This window comes from Amblyomma mixtum, chromosome 9 (genome assembly GCF_055824585.1).
Source record: "Amblyomma mixtum isolate Tamu chromosome 9, ASM5582458v1, whole genome shotgun sequence".
NCBI classification, from domain to species: Eukaryota; Metazoa; Arthropoda; class Arachnida; order Ixodida; family Ixodidae; genus Amblyomma; species Amblyomma mixtum.
Window position 1 is genome coordinate 4164709 of NC_143020.1, and position 16575 is coordinate 4181283.

The window sequence follows — 16575 nt, forward strand, 5'->3', positions numbered from 1 at the left end:
AAAGGGGGGTCCGGGGGTCCCTCAAGTGATCTGCGATCACTTTTTACCCGGACCTACCCACATCTATGATGTAAAATAAACAAACTTCAAACTTCAAACTTCAAACTTCAAACGAGGTTTCTTACAAGTTCCCGAAGCTCCTCGGCGGGCAGCGACGTAGGCGTGTACTGGGAAGCGGCTGCTACGGTAGCCTGACGTCCGTAGTGCGCGCCTCGTTCCTGCAGAGAGCGCTCGATACCCGTTGCCTCCCTTGTGAAGTCGGCCACTGTTCTTGGCGGGTCACGGACCAGTCCGGCAAAGAGCTGCTCCTTTACGCCGCGCATTAGGTGGCGCACTTTCGTGGCCTCGGGCATAGCAGGATCGGCTCGATTGAAGAGACGCATCATGTCGTCAACGAACATGGTGACGCTCTCATTTGGCTGCTGCGACCTGGAGTGCAGAGCGACTTCCGCCTTCTCTTTTCTTTCACTGTTGCCGAATGTCGCCATCAACTCACGCCGAAAAACCTCCCAGGTGGTAAAAGAGGTCTCGTGGTTCTCGAACCAGATCTTTGCCGAGTCCTCTAGCGCGAAGTAGACATTCCTCAACTTGCGCTCACCGTCCCACTGGTTGAAGACTGCCACACGGTCGAAACTGGCCAACCAATCTTCAACGTCTTCAAACCTGTCTCCGTGGAACGTCGGCGGTGACCGGGGCGCGTGGAGCACGAACGGAGCGTCAGCTCCAAAACGTTGAGTGGTCTGGCTACCAGTGGTTGTCGTCATCTTCCGTGACGGTTTTGTCAGGCCGCTAAACTCTGGCTGTAGGCCTAGCAGGCGGCGGCTCGCTTTGTGCACGGGGGTTGTGTCGATGCCATGGGAACTGGCTTCAAAGGCGTCTTCGGAGTCAGTGTACATGGGACGTTACCCAGCCGGCTCCACCAAATATGTCACGGCTAGACAGTCGGGACGGCCAGGACACGTTTTACTGTGCAGCGCCAGGCAGCAGCGGACTCCGAGGGACCACACAGAAGAGACGACGAAGAAGAAGCCCTGCCCGTCACCATGGCTAAGGCTAGCCAGAATAGCGGGGAAGGCAGTTCGGTCGGGAGACGGCGCCACGAGAGTGCCCAGGAATGTGGCAAGAGTATCTATTGGAGGAGGAGGATTGCACGTCATTTCCTGGGGCCAGATTTGGCCGAGTGTCCGCTATTTATCAGAGAGAGAGAGAGAGAAAAGGACGGAAAGGCAGGGAGGTTGACCAGGCGATGCCCAGTTGGCTACGCTACACTTGGGGAGGGGAACAAAGGGGAAAAAGGAAAAAGAGCAGCAAGGAAATGAGTTTTCTAAGTGTCCAGCGATCACTATGTCACAAGAACAGAGGGCGCGCACTGAAAACTTAAAGATTATAGGCGGGATGCAACCCCGAGTCCCTTAAGAAATTCAGGAGCGCTATTTACCAGTATCTTTCTCTATGAGTTACCTTGCAGCTGCTTAAGCGACAGTTCAAGTAGCCACGCAAAGCATGTTGTTTGACTCACTGACTGCATAGCCAAGGCCAAGCCCAGCCAAACCTGTGGCCCGTCACGATTTTACGCACGTAGTTCCCGTTTCTCTTTCGCTTGCGCGGCCGCGGTTGTCGTCTGCTGCGGCGCCAGCGGGGCGGCGCGGGCGTCACGTACACAAAACTTTTCTAAATTACCTTACTTTCTAATACTTCTTAGTATTTTAAATTCAATGCAAAAGGCGGGAGGGCTGTCAAAAATCTCAGTCTTGCAACCACGGTTTTTCTCCCGCACTTGCAACCGTGCTTGAAACTTGAATACAGTTTACAATTTTGACCAAAGGTGGCACTACATTCAGTAAAACCCGCAGTTTGGTTCACTTACACTGACGTTTTTTTTTAACTGGAAAGCTTACGAAGTGCTCGAGCAACCTTCTTCTTTTTAAATAAAAGTTTTCTCTCTCTCTTACGAAGTGAACCAATACACGCGGCTCACGCAGACGGCTCCTGGGCGCCGCCTGCTAAACCGCTTACACATCCAACACGACTGCACCCCAGAGGAGGCGGAGCGTATTCCAGTACTATGGCGCCATATGCTCTGGGTCTGCCCGCTCCCCCGTAACATGGACACCGACATGCAGAAAACAGACGACAAGCGCGGGCTCGGGCTCTTGAGAGACAACACGGCTCCCGACCCGGTGTATATTATGTAGACGTATGTAGGGCCATTGCCCACGGGATTTTACTCGGCCGCTGTCGTTCACCAGGAAATGCACGTTGATGGATTCTCCTTTCGAGCCCCGAATTCAATGCGGGCCGAGGAAGTAGCGATAGCGCTTGCTGCCGCCCACGCCAATTCGAGAATAATCATCACGGACTCCCGAAAAGCATGTGAACATTACTTGGCAGGGGAGATCTCCCCCTTAGCTGCTTGTATTCTACGACGGACTGCCACTGATCCAACACCCAAACGAATCATTTGGGCTCCTGGCCACCAGGGCTTACGAGGTAATGAGGCCGCTGACGCGGCTGCCCGAGCGCTTACTCACCGGGCTCCTCATCCCAGCTCTGCTGGCTCGGAGACTAGCCAGCCGCTGCTGCGATTCAGGGAAATATTAACACATTATAGCGACAACCACCGCCTTTTCCCGGCCCCTGCAAAAGGGCTGAGCAAGACGGAGGAGCGAACTTTAAGGCGCCTGCAGACAGGTACTCTACTCTGTCCTGCAATAATAAAACATTACGATCCTAACACGGATGGGCGATGCCCACACTGTGGGGAGACCTGTGATATCTTCCACATGGTGTGGGCATGTACTCGAAATCCCCACCTCCCCTTTTCCCCTACCCCTTCCAGAGAGGCATGGGAGACTGCCCTCCTCAACTGCTCCTCGCTTGAGTCCCAAAGGGCTCTGGTGAAACGGGCGAGAGACGGGGCCTCGTCGTGCGGTGTCCCGGACTAGGGACGCCGACCATGTAGCGGGGCCACTCTGTGGCTCCCAAACTCTTTTTCACAAAATAAAAGTTTTCACCACCACCACGAAGAGTTGGCGGAGGCGCTCGAGGCGCTGCACGGACATGTTTGGTTTTGGTTTTACAGGGTCGGCTACTAATTGGCTATGAGGCCGCCGCGGTGGATGGCTCCAGATGACTTCGAACATCCGGCCGGAGATCATTAAGGTGCATGGACATTGCACAGTACACAGGCGAAAGCTGAAGTATACAAAAAAATTCAAGGTATAAAATAACAAATTAACGAAAATTTTCTCAATGAAAACTTTATTTGCAAAAATAACAAAAACGGAAATGCAAAAGTAAAAGCATGACCAATAAAAAAAATGGCCTGGCTTAGCTTATGGTTAAGCCTAGGATGCGAAGCATAGTTTTGCGGTCTGACGAGCCGCCCTCTCCCTGGCCGACATCTCGCACTCAACTGACTCAACGAGTGCGTCGCTTTTTGCGTCACGTCAGTATCTCCTAGCGGTAGGAGCGGGAGTTAGGCCGCCGGCGGAGGCTGCGCGTCCGCAAGCGAGCGCACGAGGCCCCAGCTTTCACAGCTGTTGTGACGTCATAACACGTTGTGCGCCGATGAAGCTCAAGTAGTTGCTACGCGGCCGTGCGCGTCGCAGCAAGGAAGAGCTTGTTGTGCGAGTAATACGCTTCACATAAAACCGTAACTGAAACCAATTTAATAATTCTGAGCTGCGTGCATGCATGCATGCAGGGCGTTGCCCCTTTCCCCCTTTTGCGGGGACAGCGTAGTGCAATGTGCTCTCAGTGATTTGTGCCTCCAAGGTTTCCGCGGACAGTGATACGATTTCTCCATTAAAAAAGATTTTTTTTTTCATGTAGACAAGGAATCACTCATACGATGGCGATCTGCGAAAAGTGGCTCGCAAGACGGTTCAAAAGCGCGTCTCTTGCCCAAACCCGATCAACCGTGAAGAAGGTATCCAAAAGCGTCGGCTTTGTAATCAATCTGTGGTTCCAGTCGGTTTCGGTTATTATGTGGATAATGCGTAGCGCTGAGCTGAGCAGAGATGTATATATATGTGCGATATTGAGGAGGCATATATCGTGCGTTGTGTGGCAAGTTTGGTCGGCCACGAGTAGCCAGAAATTGCACATCCCATGCTCGTGGTTCGTGCATGTGCGGAAGATGTACAACATCATGGCATATGCTACATACCATGGATGTCCGCCATGAAGTGACACATACTGGTAACGCTCAGTGGACGTTACATTTAGACATAGACATTTGGATCTATCTGGTACGAGGTTTGTGGTTAACTGGGATGTTGAAGTTGGGCGGAAGCTTGGAAAACGCGAGAAGACGGAAAAGCTGGTGACCGCTGCTGCCGGCGGCGCGATGAAAATGCAGACCGCCGCCGCCTACCTGCAGCATGGAGCCGACGGCCCACGTGCGAGAAACTCAAGCGCCGAGATAGATGCGGGGTTCACCGTTTCCTTCGGCTGTTCGAATGAAACTGCTGTTTCATCTCTCAAAACGACGAGTACAAGAGCAAAACCTTCTCTCCCCGCAGCTTGTGGCGCGAGGGAGAGAGAAAAGAGAGCGAGGAGTCAATTTTTATTTCTTGTTGAAAACCATTGGTCCCGAAAACGTTATACCCAGTTAACTTTCTGGGGCCAAAATGTATAATTCGTCTTTGTTGCTGCTTAAAACTCTCGAAAAAACGTGTCTAGACCTTTGATGGGAGCCCTGCTTTTTTGCTTGTATTTCTATGTCTTGCCTCTATGGTCCGGAAACGTTTGATAAATACTGTACTGGGGCTGGGACATTCCATCCTTTTTGGGCGCACATGGGCAAGTCCGTTGCTTGTTGGGCACGATTACGAAACCAAAGGTTGGCAACGTCTGTGAGGTAGAAGAGTATGTTGCTCAACTTAACAGAATCGTCCCACCGATTGTAAGTGGTGACCCGCTCGTATGAGGCCAGCCAGTCGTCGACGTCGTGGTCGTCTGTACCACTGAATGGAGAAGGGTCGCACTGGTGTTGCACCCCGGAACAGACGGTCGGTCTGATGGGCGGCGATGGCTGAGTTGGAGCGTCTGGCATTGTGGGTGGGGCGAGGAAAGTTCCGCTCGGAAATTCCAGGTTCAGGACCGGAACGGAGATAGAGGCACCTCCTCCAGGTGTAAAGGTGCTCCTTCAAAGCGCAGGTCGGTGGTCGTTGACTGAAGAGCGTCACTAACAGCACACTCCCAGGCATCACACAGGATCCAGAACTGCACTTAGTCGACCTCTGTTCCACCGCAACGCGATCCTTGCATAGGAAAAGTTTATACCCTTTTGAACCTACTTTAGCAGCCGCAAGCTTTCACACAAAAAGCGGTGTTCTACCTAAAGGATGCAAGCCGTATATGGGTTAACCATGCTTGAACTTCAAAGAATGCCAGTGCAAGACATGGAAAGGACTTCACAACATGCAACGAAGAAAAGGTGGGGATATTTAATTTTAATTCCACGAAAAGGTTGCGCAATGTTTCTTATCAGAATGGATGTATTTAGTGGCATGTAAATGCACAGTGGCTGAGAAAAAAAAGGTTTAAAGTCTTCCACAAAGCAACCGATGAAACTACCACCCATTGTCATGCCACATGAAATGCAATGCCATAGAACAGGGTAGCCTTGCTGTGGGTACCAGCATCAAGTGCTGAAGCAAGTCACGATAAAAATCCTTTGCTGGATGCAAGGCACAATCATGTCTATGGATACTCGAAGCAACACTAAAAAAAACAAGGAAACGTCAGCTATTTCAAGAGGCAGGCTAACCAGTGAAATGCACTGCTTTTGAATTTAATGCACAATACGTCAAGTAAGTTTTACTAACAGGAACAATGTATTCAACATTTGGTAATGGCAACTTTCATAAAATACTCATGTTCAATTCACAAAACTAGCCTAAATTGCCGACTTTACAATACACTACAAAGCAGCAATGTTTTTCAGAGGCGCCAATCGCAGCACTTCTTGTTTGAACAGCCACGACATTTGCAGCTTGTTATCATGGACACCTTATGTAAAAAATAACTCCTTTTCAAGCAACACATAACACAACACAGAAGCTAGCACATAATGAAATGGTCACAAACAGCTGATATTCTCTCAACCAAAACAGATTAAAAATTTTGCAGACATAATGCTCCACAAGTATTACGCCATTTATATCCAGCAGAGATAGCACTCTGAGAAATGGTGATGTAGATGTTCATGAACTCTCTTTGTTGGCTTTCATACCAAAGAATAGAAAACTGTTATAAAGCCTGCAGACTAACACAACAGACATCAATATAAGGTTGGAGACCTGCCTCTCACCACTCTTTCCTGCCATCAGTACTGCGTGACTAAACACACAAAGATTAGCAGCAGAGCAGGTTTTCCTGTGTTGTCATACAAACTCAGATAAGATAGGTTCAATGATATTAACGAGCGAATTTACAATGAACGTCACAAAAATACACCCACTCAGACTGAATGAATAAAAAGAATATTTGTGCATGTTCTACCTCCCCAAATGTCTTCACGGAGTCAGGCTGACAAATCGCACCAGCAACAGAGATTTAGCATAGCGGGGGCGTAGTAGTGTGAACTTATACTGGTTCACTGATGGCCGGCTCCAAAAGGGTGGTGACCCCGCCTGGCTGCACCCATTCTACTACGTGTGCGTGGACAATTAGCAGTAAACCGGCATACATCTATGCTATTAGGTCTCCGGTATGCTAAATCTCTCTCTAATATTGGGTACAAAGATTTTAAACTCTCCCTCCAACAAGAAATGATGCAATCCATGTATGACCATGATTTTATTTCCATTCGAGTTTACAAGCATAACAGGCTCAGTCTTCATGTTCAGGAAATACTTAGAGGAAGTGTGTGTCTAGTCTAAGGGAGCAACAAATGTTGTTTTCTGAAAACTCAGTAAAAGTGAATAAAACTTACAAATATAAATAATTATGAAGGTTAGCTACCAACACCTTTCATAGGAAATTCAGCTAGAATCTCGTTAGCTTGCATATAAAAAGATAGCTAGGAAAACATATTGACTAAGGGCATCACATACCACTACTATTTTTTGTGAATCACCTTTTGTGACGTCCTAAATTTTGTGTATGAGCGAACGTCTCTTGGCAAAAGTCACATTGGTAGGGCTTTTCGCCCCTATGGGATCTAACATGACTCTCAAGACTTGAACGTACTGCAAATATCATGGGGCACAGCTGGCACTGATACGGCTTTTCACCCGTATGGGTACGGATGTGTGCCACCAGGTGACTCCCCCGTGTAAAGCTGCTATCACAACAGTCGCAACGGTAAGGACGCTCGCCTGTGTGAGTGCGCATGTGTTTCACTAAGGTGCTCTGGTGTGCAAAGCGTCTACCACAGTGGTCACAACAGTAAGAACGTTCACCTACGTGAGTGCGCTGGTGTGACTCCAGGTAGGCCTTTTGTGCAAAGCTTTTTCCACCATCGTTAACAATGGTATGGGCGCTCGCCCCCCCCCCCCCCCCCCAAGCGGGCCTAAGAACTAAACAAATGGCAGCTAGCTATGTTTAGCACACAGCATACTGCCATTTTTGTTTCCTTTATTTGCTCCTTAAACAGGGTATAAGAGGAAGCGAAAGCCAGTGGCTAAAAACCTCATGAGGCCTTGGACCCCTTTACAAGTTCGTACATCAATGCTTAAAACTCACAGGGGTGGCAGTTTTGGTCAATAGTTGATATATTATGGAAAACAACTCTCCAGCATATCAAAGGCAAATATCACCATAATTCACTACAGTTCTACGAAATGAAGATTTTGTATCCTTCATACTGCTCTTTGAAAGACAACACTCAGGAATGTATTTACGGAGAAAACTGCAGATTCTAATGATGAGTTTTATCCAAAAAATACACCATATTTACAGCCTCTGGTGGCCAAGCGTGCATGTGAAAGACAGGTTATATCCATAAGACACAAGATTACATGTGCAACTCAAATGGTGTTATGTGGATGAGACGCTGAAAATGGAATACAATCTCGTACAAAAGTTTTGCTAGATCATGTGAATTCAGTGGGCCAGGGTTAATAACAATCGAGTTCCAAACTTTCACTTCTGAACGCAGATAAGAAGATATAATTATGCTCATCAAAAAATCACAGATACCAAAAAAATTCAGAAAACTGTTGCAAGCAAATCAACAGCCATTTGATAGACCTGGTCGCTTCCACAGTAACTGTCTTTATGGGAAGGACTGTACAAGTCTGCCTACGCAGCCTTAAGAACTAACGAGCGTCAGTTATGGTTACAGACAGAACACATTGGTACAGGATTCTTTTTTTTCTGTAGACCTTTTACAATCTTCTACAGCACACACTAAAAAAAACTTTTAGAGCATAACTGGTAAAAAATTGCCAGGAGGCTTGTTTGCAGCCAAGATTACAGCTGCCCACGAGTGTGGCCAGCATGTCCGACAGGGTGTTTGCCATGCAGCAGGTCCAAGAGCGCCATTAGCCAAATCTGTAGAAGCACATCTAAAACAGCACTTTACTGCGTGTCAAGTGCAGTTAGAGCATACCAGATTTACTCGTGCAAGGCCCACACCTCCAATATGGGATGAAAAATTGGAGGAAAAAAAGAAGGAACTGTCATGACCGAGCTTTGGAATGCGCTGCTCTGAAAGATGTTGAAGATGACAGGCTTTTCTGACACCATGGATGGCAAGGAAAAAAACCATCTGTCTGGTGAGCTCTTTAGACACAAACAATAGTGAAAGCTGATGATGACAATAGATGGTGAAAGGGCAGCTTTGGCTAAAGAGGGCCATGGCTCAAAGCACTTTCTTTGACACGTTCGGGTTAAAGGCCCATTTCCAAGCACTTCGTCCAGCAAAAGCCAGTGGGAAAATTTGTGTATTGCATCACTGGTGGGTACCCAGTGCTAGTACTAAGATTCCAACCCTGCACATCCTGCATGCGTGGTGCATCCTTAAATGATTATGCCACTGCTGCAGGGAGAGTGAATGCAGCAAGAAATAAAGATTAAAAGTATAACTTGTCCTCACCTATATTCCAAACAGAATAGCAGCAACTCTAAATCAGTTTTACAGGCATTTTTTGAAGCTTGAAGACCTGACAAGTGTAAGGACCTCACTCTCGCGAAACCAAAAAAGAAAAGAAAAAGCCAGCGGGAGACTAAGATGAGTAAATCTGGAAAACTTTGCATTGCCTTGGGCAACAAGGTAGAGAGCACAGCATCTATAGGTGCACACAGGACAGGGTCAACAGGTTGAATAGAGCAGAGAGCTATACGAAACATTGGGCAGGCAAATTTTCTCAAATGTTTCACATCATAATAAAAGAATTTCCTCCCCAAAGATAAATCAAGGCCGGTTCAATGATCATGAATCAAAGTCCACGCATGATGAATTACAGATGTGCAGAACAGCATTTGATATCAGAAAAGTAAACTAAAACATTCTCAAGATACACCCCATGCAGCCAAACATTGCCTGCTCTTAAAAGAGCCTCAAAATGGAATGGAAAATGTCAGAATGCAGGCTAAATGCACACAGCAACAGACATAGTTTGGATATAGTCAGGAATGCTTCGCACATGATGAAGTGAGGTCAGTCACGTCTGACCAACCACAATTAATCATAGCGTACTCTTCAACAAAGCCATAAAAATGGCCATAAACCATTGAACAGCGGCAAACATGGTACCATGAATTCGCCACACAATACTGTCAGAACAGATTTCGCAGAGCCCCAAGAGTTCATAAAGCCCCAACTAGTGGACAAAGCAAAAATGTAACCTGGTGGAATCACATTGAATGACATAAGCAAGCATTTGAAAATATCTGAGGCTATACAGCGAAAGAATCAATATAAAGATTGATATATCAATCACACACGCACCCAAAGACAAATTATTTTAATGCTTGCGATATTCACCCTGGATGTTCCTGCATTAAGAGAAAAACACGAAAGATTATCTCATAAATGAAATAATCTAGTCGCACACTTATCAGAGCAACCACACAATATACAGCTTAATTACACATTATTCTCTTTCGTGTGATCTCGCACATCCTTTCGCAATGACCATCACTTCAGTTACAAAGATCCTGCTTCGATTTCTGAATGATAGGATGGAGTCAGATTCACCCCATTTTGCATCAAAAATAAAGGCGTCATTTTCTGCCGTTTGTATTTTTAACCGAGCATAGTGGTTTCGAACCAATGCCTCTCCTTTATTTAAGATGAGCACCAGCTGCTTATTTTTTTACAATTCTCGAAGTCACAAATTTAATTAACTAACTGACATGCAACGTCCTACAGGCACCGGCACCGACTTTCTTCCGAAAATATACAAAATCACCTGAATGTTATAACTGCCCTGAAACATATGCCAATTTCATTCGTTGTCTTGTGGAATGCAGGACGACCATTCAGTATCCTCCCATCCCCTATCCACCCCTTTTTCGTGGAATGCCTGGCTTGTCTAAGATAGCTGGAAAGACCAATGGCCCTTGCACGACAGGCATAATCCTTTCTTGGTGCTTGGTTTTGAGTGACCAAATATCGTGATTCTAACACTTCTACTACTGAGTGCACACCGCAAAAGTACATAGGCCACAAGCTCCGTTCGACTGTTGTACGTGGTCAGGTGTTAAGTTGGTACCACGACAGAAATGGGAATCTAACCAAGAGCTTATTTTAAACTGGTCAACCATCGCACACAAATGGTTTCTGCTCAATGACTATCAAGTCAAAACGAACAAAGAGAACCCAGTGCAATGGAGTAGTGAAAGGCTGGCAGGCGTAGTATTGAAGGTTTCTTCCTCTGGAACCTTGTACACAATGGCTTATCAGTAATGGCCTGAAAAATAATAGAGAGCAAAAGAGTTTCACTTTAAAATGAACCGAGATGCCACAATCATTGGAACTTGTGTGTGCTTCGGTAGATGACAATGCACAAAAACAAAGCCTGACAGCACTTTCTGCAGCCTTTCTTCTCTAGGCACAGAATGTGAAAGGATATGGATAGGAAAAAAGAAGTGCAACTTGCAATGTGCTGTTAACTGCAAGTAAAAATATTTGAAACTGATCTTTTTCTACCAGCTAAAATGCAATGACGGTTGCGGTATCTTTAACAATGCTTGTCATATCAGCCCAGCTGCTCGGGCTAGTTCTCTTGGCAGATCCAGGCAGATTCTCATGAACATCACTTTGCACATGCAAATAAGTGAAAGTAAGATTCTGCCTGTGTTCGCAGCAGTACATTGCTTTAGAAGGTTCTTCCTCAGGCACGTTTTACCTTGTCCTTGTAATATTGGTCTTCATGTCTGCAAATCGTAATAGAGCACAGTAAACTAAGAAGGAATCTCCAAAACCACAACAGCCTTGTTGGTAGGCTTTGTATATAGAGCACATATCATGCAGCAGGCCCTAGCCTGTTTTAAAAGCATCTGCTTTTGTTTGTGGCTTCATCCACGTGCAATAGAGTACAGCTCACTTATAACTGCCACAGACACACCAAACACTAGCTTGGTATGAACAAGTGCGGTGCCATCGTCAAAGTATGTCTTGAGCAATGGCAATATGTTTCAGATACAACAAACACCTTTGGCCGCATCACTCGGTTATAGCAAACAAGTAGGTGCCTTTAATCCCCCCGAATATGAAGAGGTCGTGCTTCCACTGAGCGTGGAGATCGAAGCGCGTCTCAGCCCTCGTGAGACCGCCCGGAAAGAGCATGTCGACCTTACAAAGAAATAAAAAGGCAGCTTTGAAACCATAAGTGGACGGCCTACAAGGGCCTGTGCGCTCACCGAGAGGGCAGCATCCAAACTCGAAAAAGAAGCGTGACAAAGGGAAATTGATTAAAGCGAACCTGCTCCCCATGCCTACAGCCTCCGTGAGGGATGCTTCCGAAGGGAGGTAGGCCTGCAATGGGACGTTGCAGGCAACTACTGCAAGTGGACACATGATAATCGTTTCATCGAGAACTTTTGGCACTTCTTAGCGAGGCTTGTTTACACTCTTTTTTTCTAAGTTTCTCTACCTTTCTCATGATGCGTCATAGCAAATGTCTAGAAATAAAATTAAAAAAGAAACAAAGAGCAGTGATTTGAGAAGTTTGAACACCTTGCTGTTCATGTTGGTCATGTGATACGATTCGCATTCCCAGTCCACTGCTCCATTTTTTGTGCTGCTACCACACACAGGCAGCGTCAGGGAGCGGACAGTGCAGCTGATACATTCTGTGCCACGCGTGCTACGCTACTTTAGTCGCTGCATGGGCATACGGACTACAGATGAAACTCTTGAAAACACACGTGATCAGACGCATGGAGATTTGGGGCAACGCATCATTGATGCATTTATGGCCAGATGTATCCTCGGAGGACTACGCTCCGGCGGACCACAACATAGCGTAGCTGTGTGCACTGACGAAACTGTTGAACGCAAAGTAACAGAATACTCTTACCGCTAGCAATCTGATTAATGTGGTCAGTCCGTCACCACATGCCGTGGATGCTTGAACTACGATTTGTTAATGCGATACCATTAAGGAGCCAGTGTCGCAAAAAAACCAGCATTGTTATTGGTGTCGTTGGCCATGATCAAAAAGCTACGAATAATCCACAGAGAAGCAACGTAGGTGAAAGATGAGCCAGCTGAGTCACGCGATCTTGCGATGTTATCCCAACCAGCCCACCAGATTGTGATCAAACTGGCCGCCGTGGCACGAGGCATTTAAGTAAATGCTTGCTCGTGAGAGGTTACTGTTCGCGGGAGGTTACACACACACACATATATAGTGGCAGAAAAGTATGAACAGATTACCAACCATGGAGGAGATATGAAGCTGTGAAATAAACTTTGAATACTGATACATTGCCGCTGCCGGCTTTGTAGAAATATTAAATGCTATCTCAAAACTTCATTTATGGTGAGTGATCACAAGCTTACCATGTTTTGTGACAAGGTATGCTGCTGCAAGGATTTCAGGGGATAACTGGGGCTTCCAACATTAAGGTTTCCAAAACATGCCACTGCAAGACTGGCAGCTTACAACCCGACCGTGTGCTTTTCCACAAAAACATTTTCACTATTTGGCCTATAGTCGCCATCGTGACTAATGACAACACAGTACGTAGGTCAGGAAGATGTTCTCCGTTGTCACTTTGGAGGTATTACTAAACATAAAAATATGGCAGTACTGATAGATGACAACCAACCAGCCAAACCAAATTCAAAAGAGTGTTTTAGTCTGGTTTTACAGGGTTTAACGTCCCTAAAATAACTCAGGCTATGAGGGACACCACAGAGGAGGGCTCTGGACAATTTTGATCACCTGGAGTTCTTTAACGTGCAATGACATTGCACAGTACACAGGCCTCTAGAATTTCGCCGCCATTGAAAGCGACCGCTACCGCCGGGATTGAACTCGTGTTTTTCGGGTCAGCAGCTAAGCGCCATAACCGCTGCGCCACTGTAATGACTAATAGATTATTTTCAATCTGCGAAGTAACAAACGTGAATGACAAACCATAAGATTTGCTCAACCAGAAAAATATTGCTTCAGTTGCAATTTCAAGCTGAATACCCTGCTGCACTACAAAGATAATTCCTGTCCTTCTTTTATACGGGCTTTTCATCTGAATCTTCTAAGCACAAATATTATGCCAAATAGCAGACAAAAAAGCAGATAGGAAAAAAAATACATTGATAGAATTAGAAGGGGCATAATGACAGTCAAGGCAGGGAGGACAATTTGTGAACCTAGAGGAGATAGCGGGTAACTTGCAAGGAATTCTTACAAAAGCACACAATGGCTATCGAGCCATCCGACTCCCACAAACATAATCAAAAACTACACAGACATCACAGAAATTGAAGGTATATAGGGCAGAATGCAAAAAAGTAGCCTTTAATGGGAAAAAGAAACAGACGCGGATTCAAAGCTTACAAATAAGGAAGGGGCAGTAGGAAAGTAAAACAATTCACCACTTTAGCTCCCTAGGCGAGGTGGCACTCGCCACAGGCTTGATACAAAGGCTCTGCCAACAGTTATCTATTTATCTAGGGGAGATATCTTGGCGTCTGGTAAAAAAACATATCCCCTCAATACATTCTTTTACAGGAAAGCACAGTCAAGCTGTGGGTCGGCATCAGTTGGCAGAAAACTTCCTCTGGAATGTTCTTCCCATGGCTACTGGTGCTCCTCGAATGCCTGCAAAACGAGAACACAGAGAACAGGCACAGCACACACACACACACAGAAAATAACGAGAAACGACACCAGCATTGCTCAACAATGCAGGCAGTGCTGTATTTTAAAGCAGACCATTTAGTGCAATGCTAGGGTAACATGGACTTTTCAATCTTGGGTGGCGGCTATTAGGACCTGGAAAAAGGATTTTATACTTGTGTGCTATAGCAGCATTCACAAGGGTAGAAAATTGGGCGAATCGGTAACTGTGGTTCATGGTATGTGAGCGCAAAACGAGACAAAGGACAGAGAAAAGCGAACACAATACCGTCGCTGTGTTGTGCTGTGTTCGTCTTTCTCTGTCCCTTGTCCCGTTTTGCGCTACCTCACATACCATGAACCACCCCAGCGTGCAGAGGGTGACCACCTGTATATACAAAAAAGAAGACTGGTGTGATGCAGAAACTGGTGGCTGTTTGCACCAGTTCTTGGCGTAAACTGCTGGCTACAGGTACCGCCTTTTTGGATATGGTCCGCCAGCTTGCACAAGTCACCACAGTCAACCGCGAACGCTTTTCATACATACCACCGAAAGAACTAACCGTAGCATTTTCCATTTGATTACGGACAGAGGAGAACGCATACATCGATAGCCACAAACATGCTGTCTTTGCTAAAGCCCGCTACAAGAGAAATAAGGCGTGGAAAGCTCACTGGCGACCGAGTGAGTGACACGGTCACGGCAGAAGACACACACGGAATGAGTTTAGATAGGTTAACGTCAGTCACAACCCTGTAACCTGCTGCGTTTACTTGCCCGCAGATGCAAGTGTTGAAATACCAGGTTTAAAGGAATAACTCCGGCAGGTTTCATTTAAGAAAATTTGTCCGGTATTGCGGTTATGCACTTCTGCGGCAGTAATGTTACGTAAGGCGTTAACAAGGAATCCCGAATCTTTCGTGACTGCGCGGTGAAATTTGGGGACGCGCGCACAAAGATGGACCATGTCTTCACACGCACACGCTGCAAAAGTGGCGTTCACCGGGTTGCACGAAGTTATCCTTGTTCTGTAGGCACGTAGATTTCCTTCTGCAAAGCTGCTTCTTCTCATAGACTGACAACACACAAACACGAAAATGTAAAGCATTGAAGAAGTGGTACAACTGGCAACACACGAAAAGTAGAAAAGTGTGCTATTGTTGATGCCGCCCGCGATGCAGCTATCGCTATCATACATCTTACCTGCATTGTTGGCGTGGGCACATTTAAATACAAATAAACATTTTCAGGACAATGTAGACAACCTAAATTAACCATATCGTACAACGCTGCAAAGTTTGATTTGTGCAAAAGGTATAATTGATTCGAAACTGGCTGTTAGTTGTGACCTTCCAGCGCAAGCGCAAGAAAAAACGAAACTGAACACTGTTGGCTTTTGGTATCGATATCGCCCTCCGCGGATCGCTATCCTTGCAGCCCTTGAATTTTATATCGGACTTGTACGTACGAGGATTTATCAGTGCTATTAGTGCGTAAGCTCTTATCCGATGGGTGTCAACACGTACCAACACTAAGCAAAATCATCCCTTGTCAGCCTTAACAGCTGGTCTAGCGCGAGCGTTCCGTACTTGTTTTTTGTTTGTTTATGCACTTACTATAGGTTTTTCGGCAGATATTACAATCCAAGTTTGGCTCGAGACAGAATAATTAACTGCGTGAAAAAATTGTTTTGCTTAGGCAATGTTTTTTTGATCGCTAGATGGTGCATATTATACAAGCATTAACAAGAAAAAAACTACAAAATGAATTTTCAGTGCGCACATATTTATTGACATGACAATTGCACTTAGATATTTAGGCAATTCGAGTATGAACAAAACCATAACATAAAACAACAGTTTAAATACCACAATACAAGCGAACGCGCTCACAAAGATTCGGCGGCGCTGGAGTCAGCAGTGACATTCGTTGTGTAGTCAAAAGCCGATACCGTGTGCCTTGGGCATGCCTTGGGTATAGTGAACTAGAATACTTTCTAGTGCTCGCTACCGGCGGCTCGTGGGGCCAGCTCGGGTGAAACGAATTGACACTGACGACCGACAGGGGCGCTGCTGCGCCTTTTCCAGAAAGACCTGTTGTCAGCCTTTCTGGACATAAGTGGTGCATACGATAACGTGAACAGGGAACTCGTGTGGAGCATATTGAAAGATTTAGGTATCAGTCATGAGGTAGCTGATTTTCTCCAAGAAATCTAACGATATAATGAAGTTGAAATTACATGGGAAGGGAAAAGAAGTACCATAACTGTGGGGGTGCACAAAGGATTAAGGCAAGGTTGTCTTCTATCACAGCTGCTGTTCATGCTTT

The 16575-nt window shown here is 46.0% G+C and overlaps 2 protein-coding genes across 2 annotated transcripts in view; one reads left to right on the forward strand and one right to left on the reverse strand.

Annotated features, from left to right (window-relative positions):
* LOC149328112 (uncharacterized) overlaps positions 1-8870 on the reverse strand; it is a 40542-nt gene extending 31672 nt beyond the window's left edge. Inside the window, exon 1 of the mRNA XM_089560008.1 lies at positions 8852-8870. Within this exon, the coding sequence (XP_089416134.1) occupies positions 8852-8855 (4 nt within the window). The 5' untranslated portion in view covers positions 8856-8870. The remainder of the gene's footprint in view (positions 1-8851) is intronic.
* The window catches only part of LOC149328104 (uncharacterized), a 398869-nt gene that overhangs the window by 366500 nt on the left and 15794 nt on the right, over positions 1-16575 (forward strand). The gene's annotated exons all lie outside the window — the stretch shown is intronic.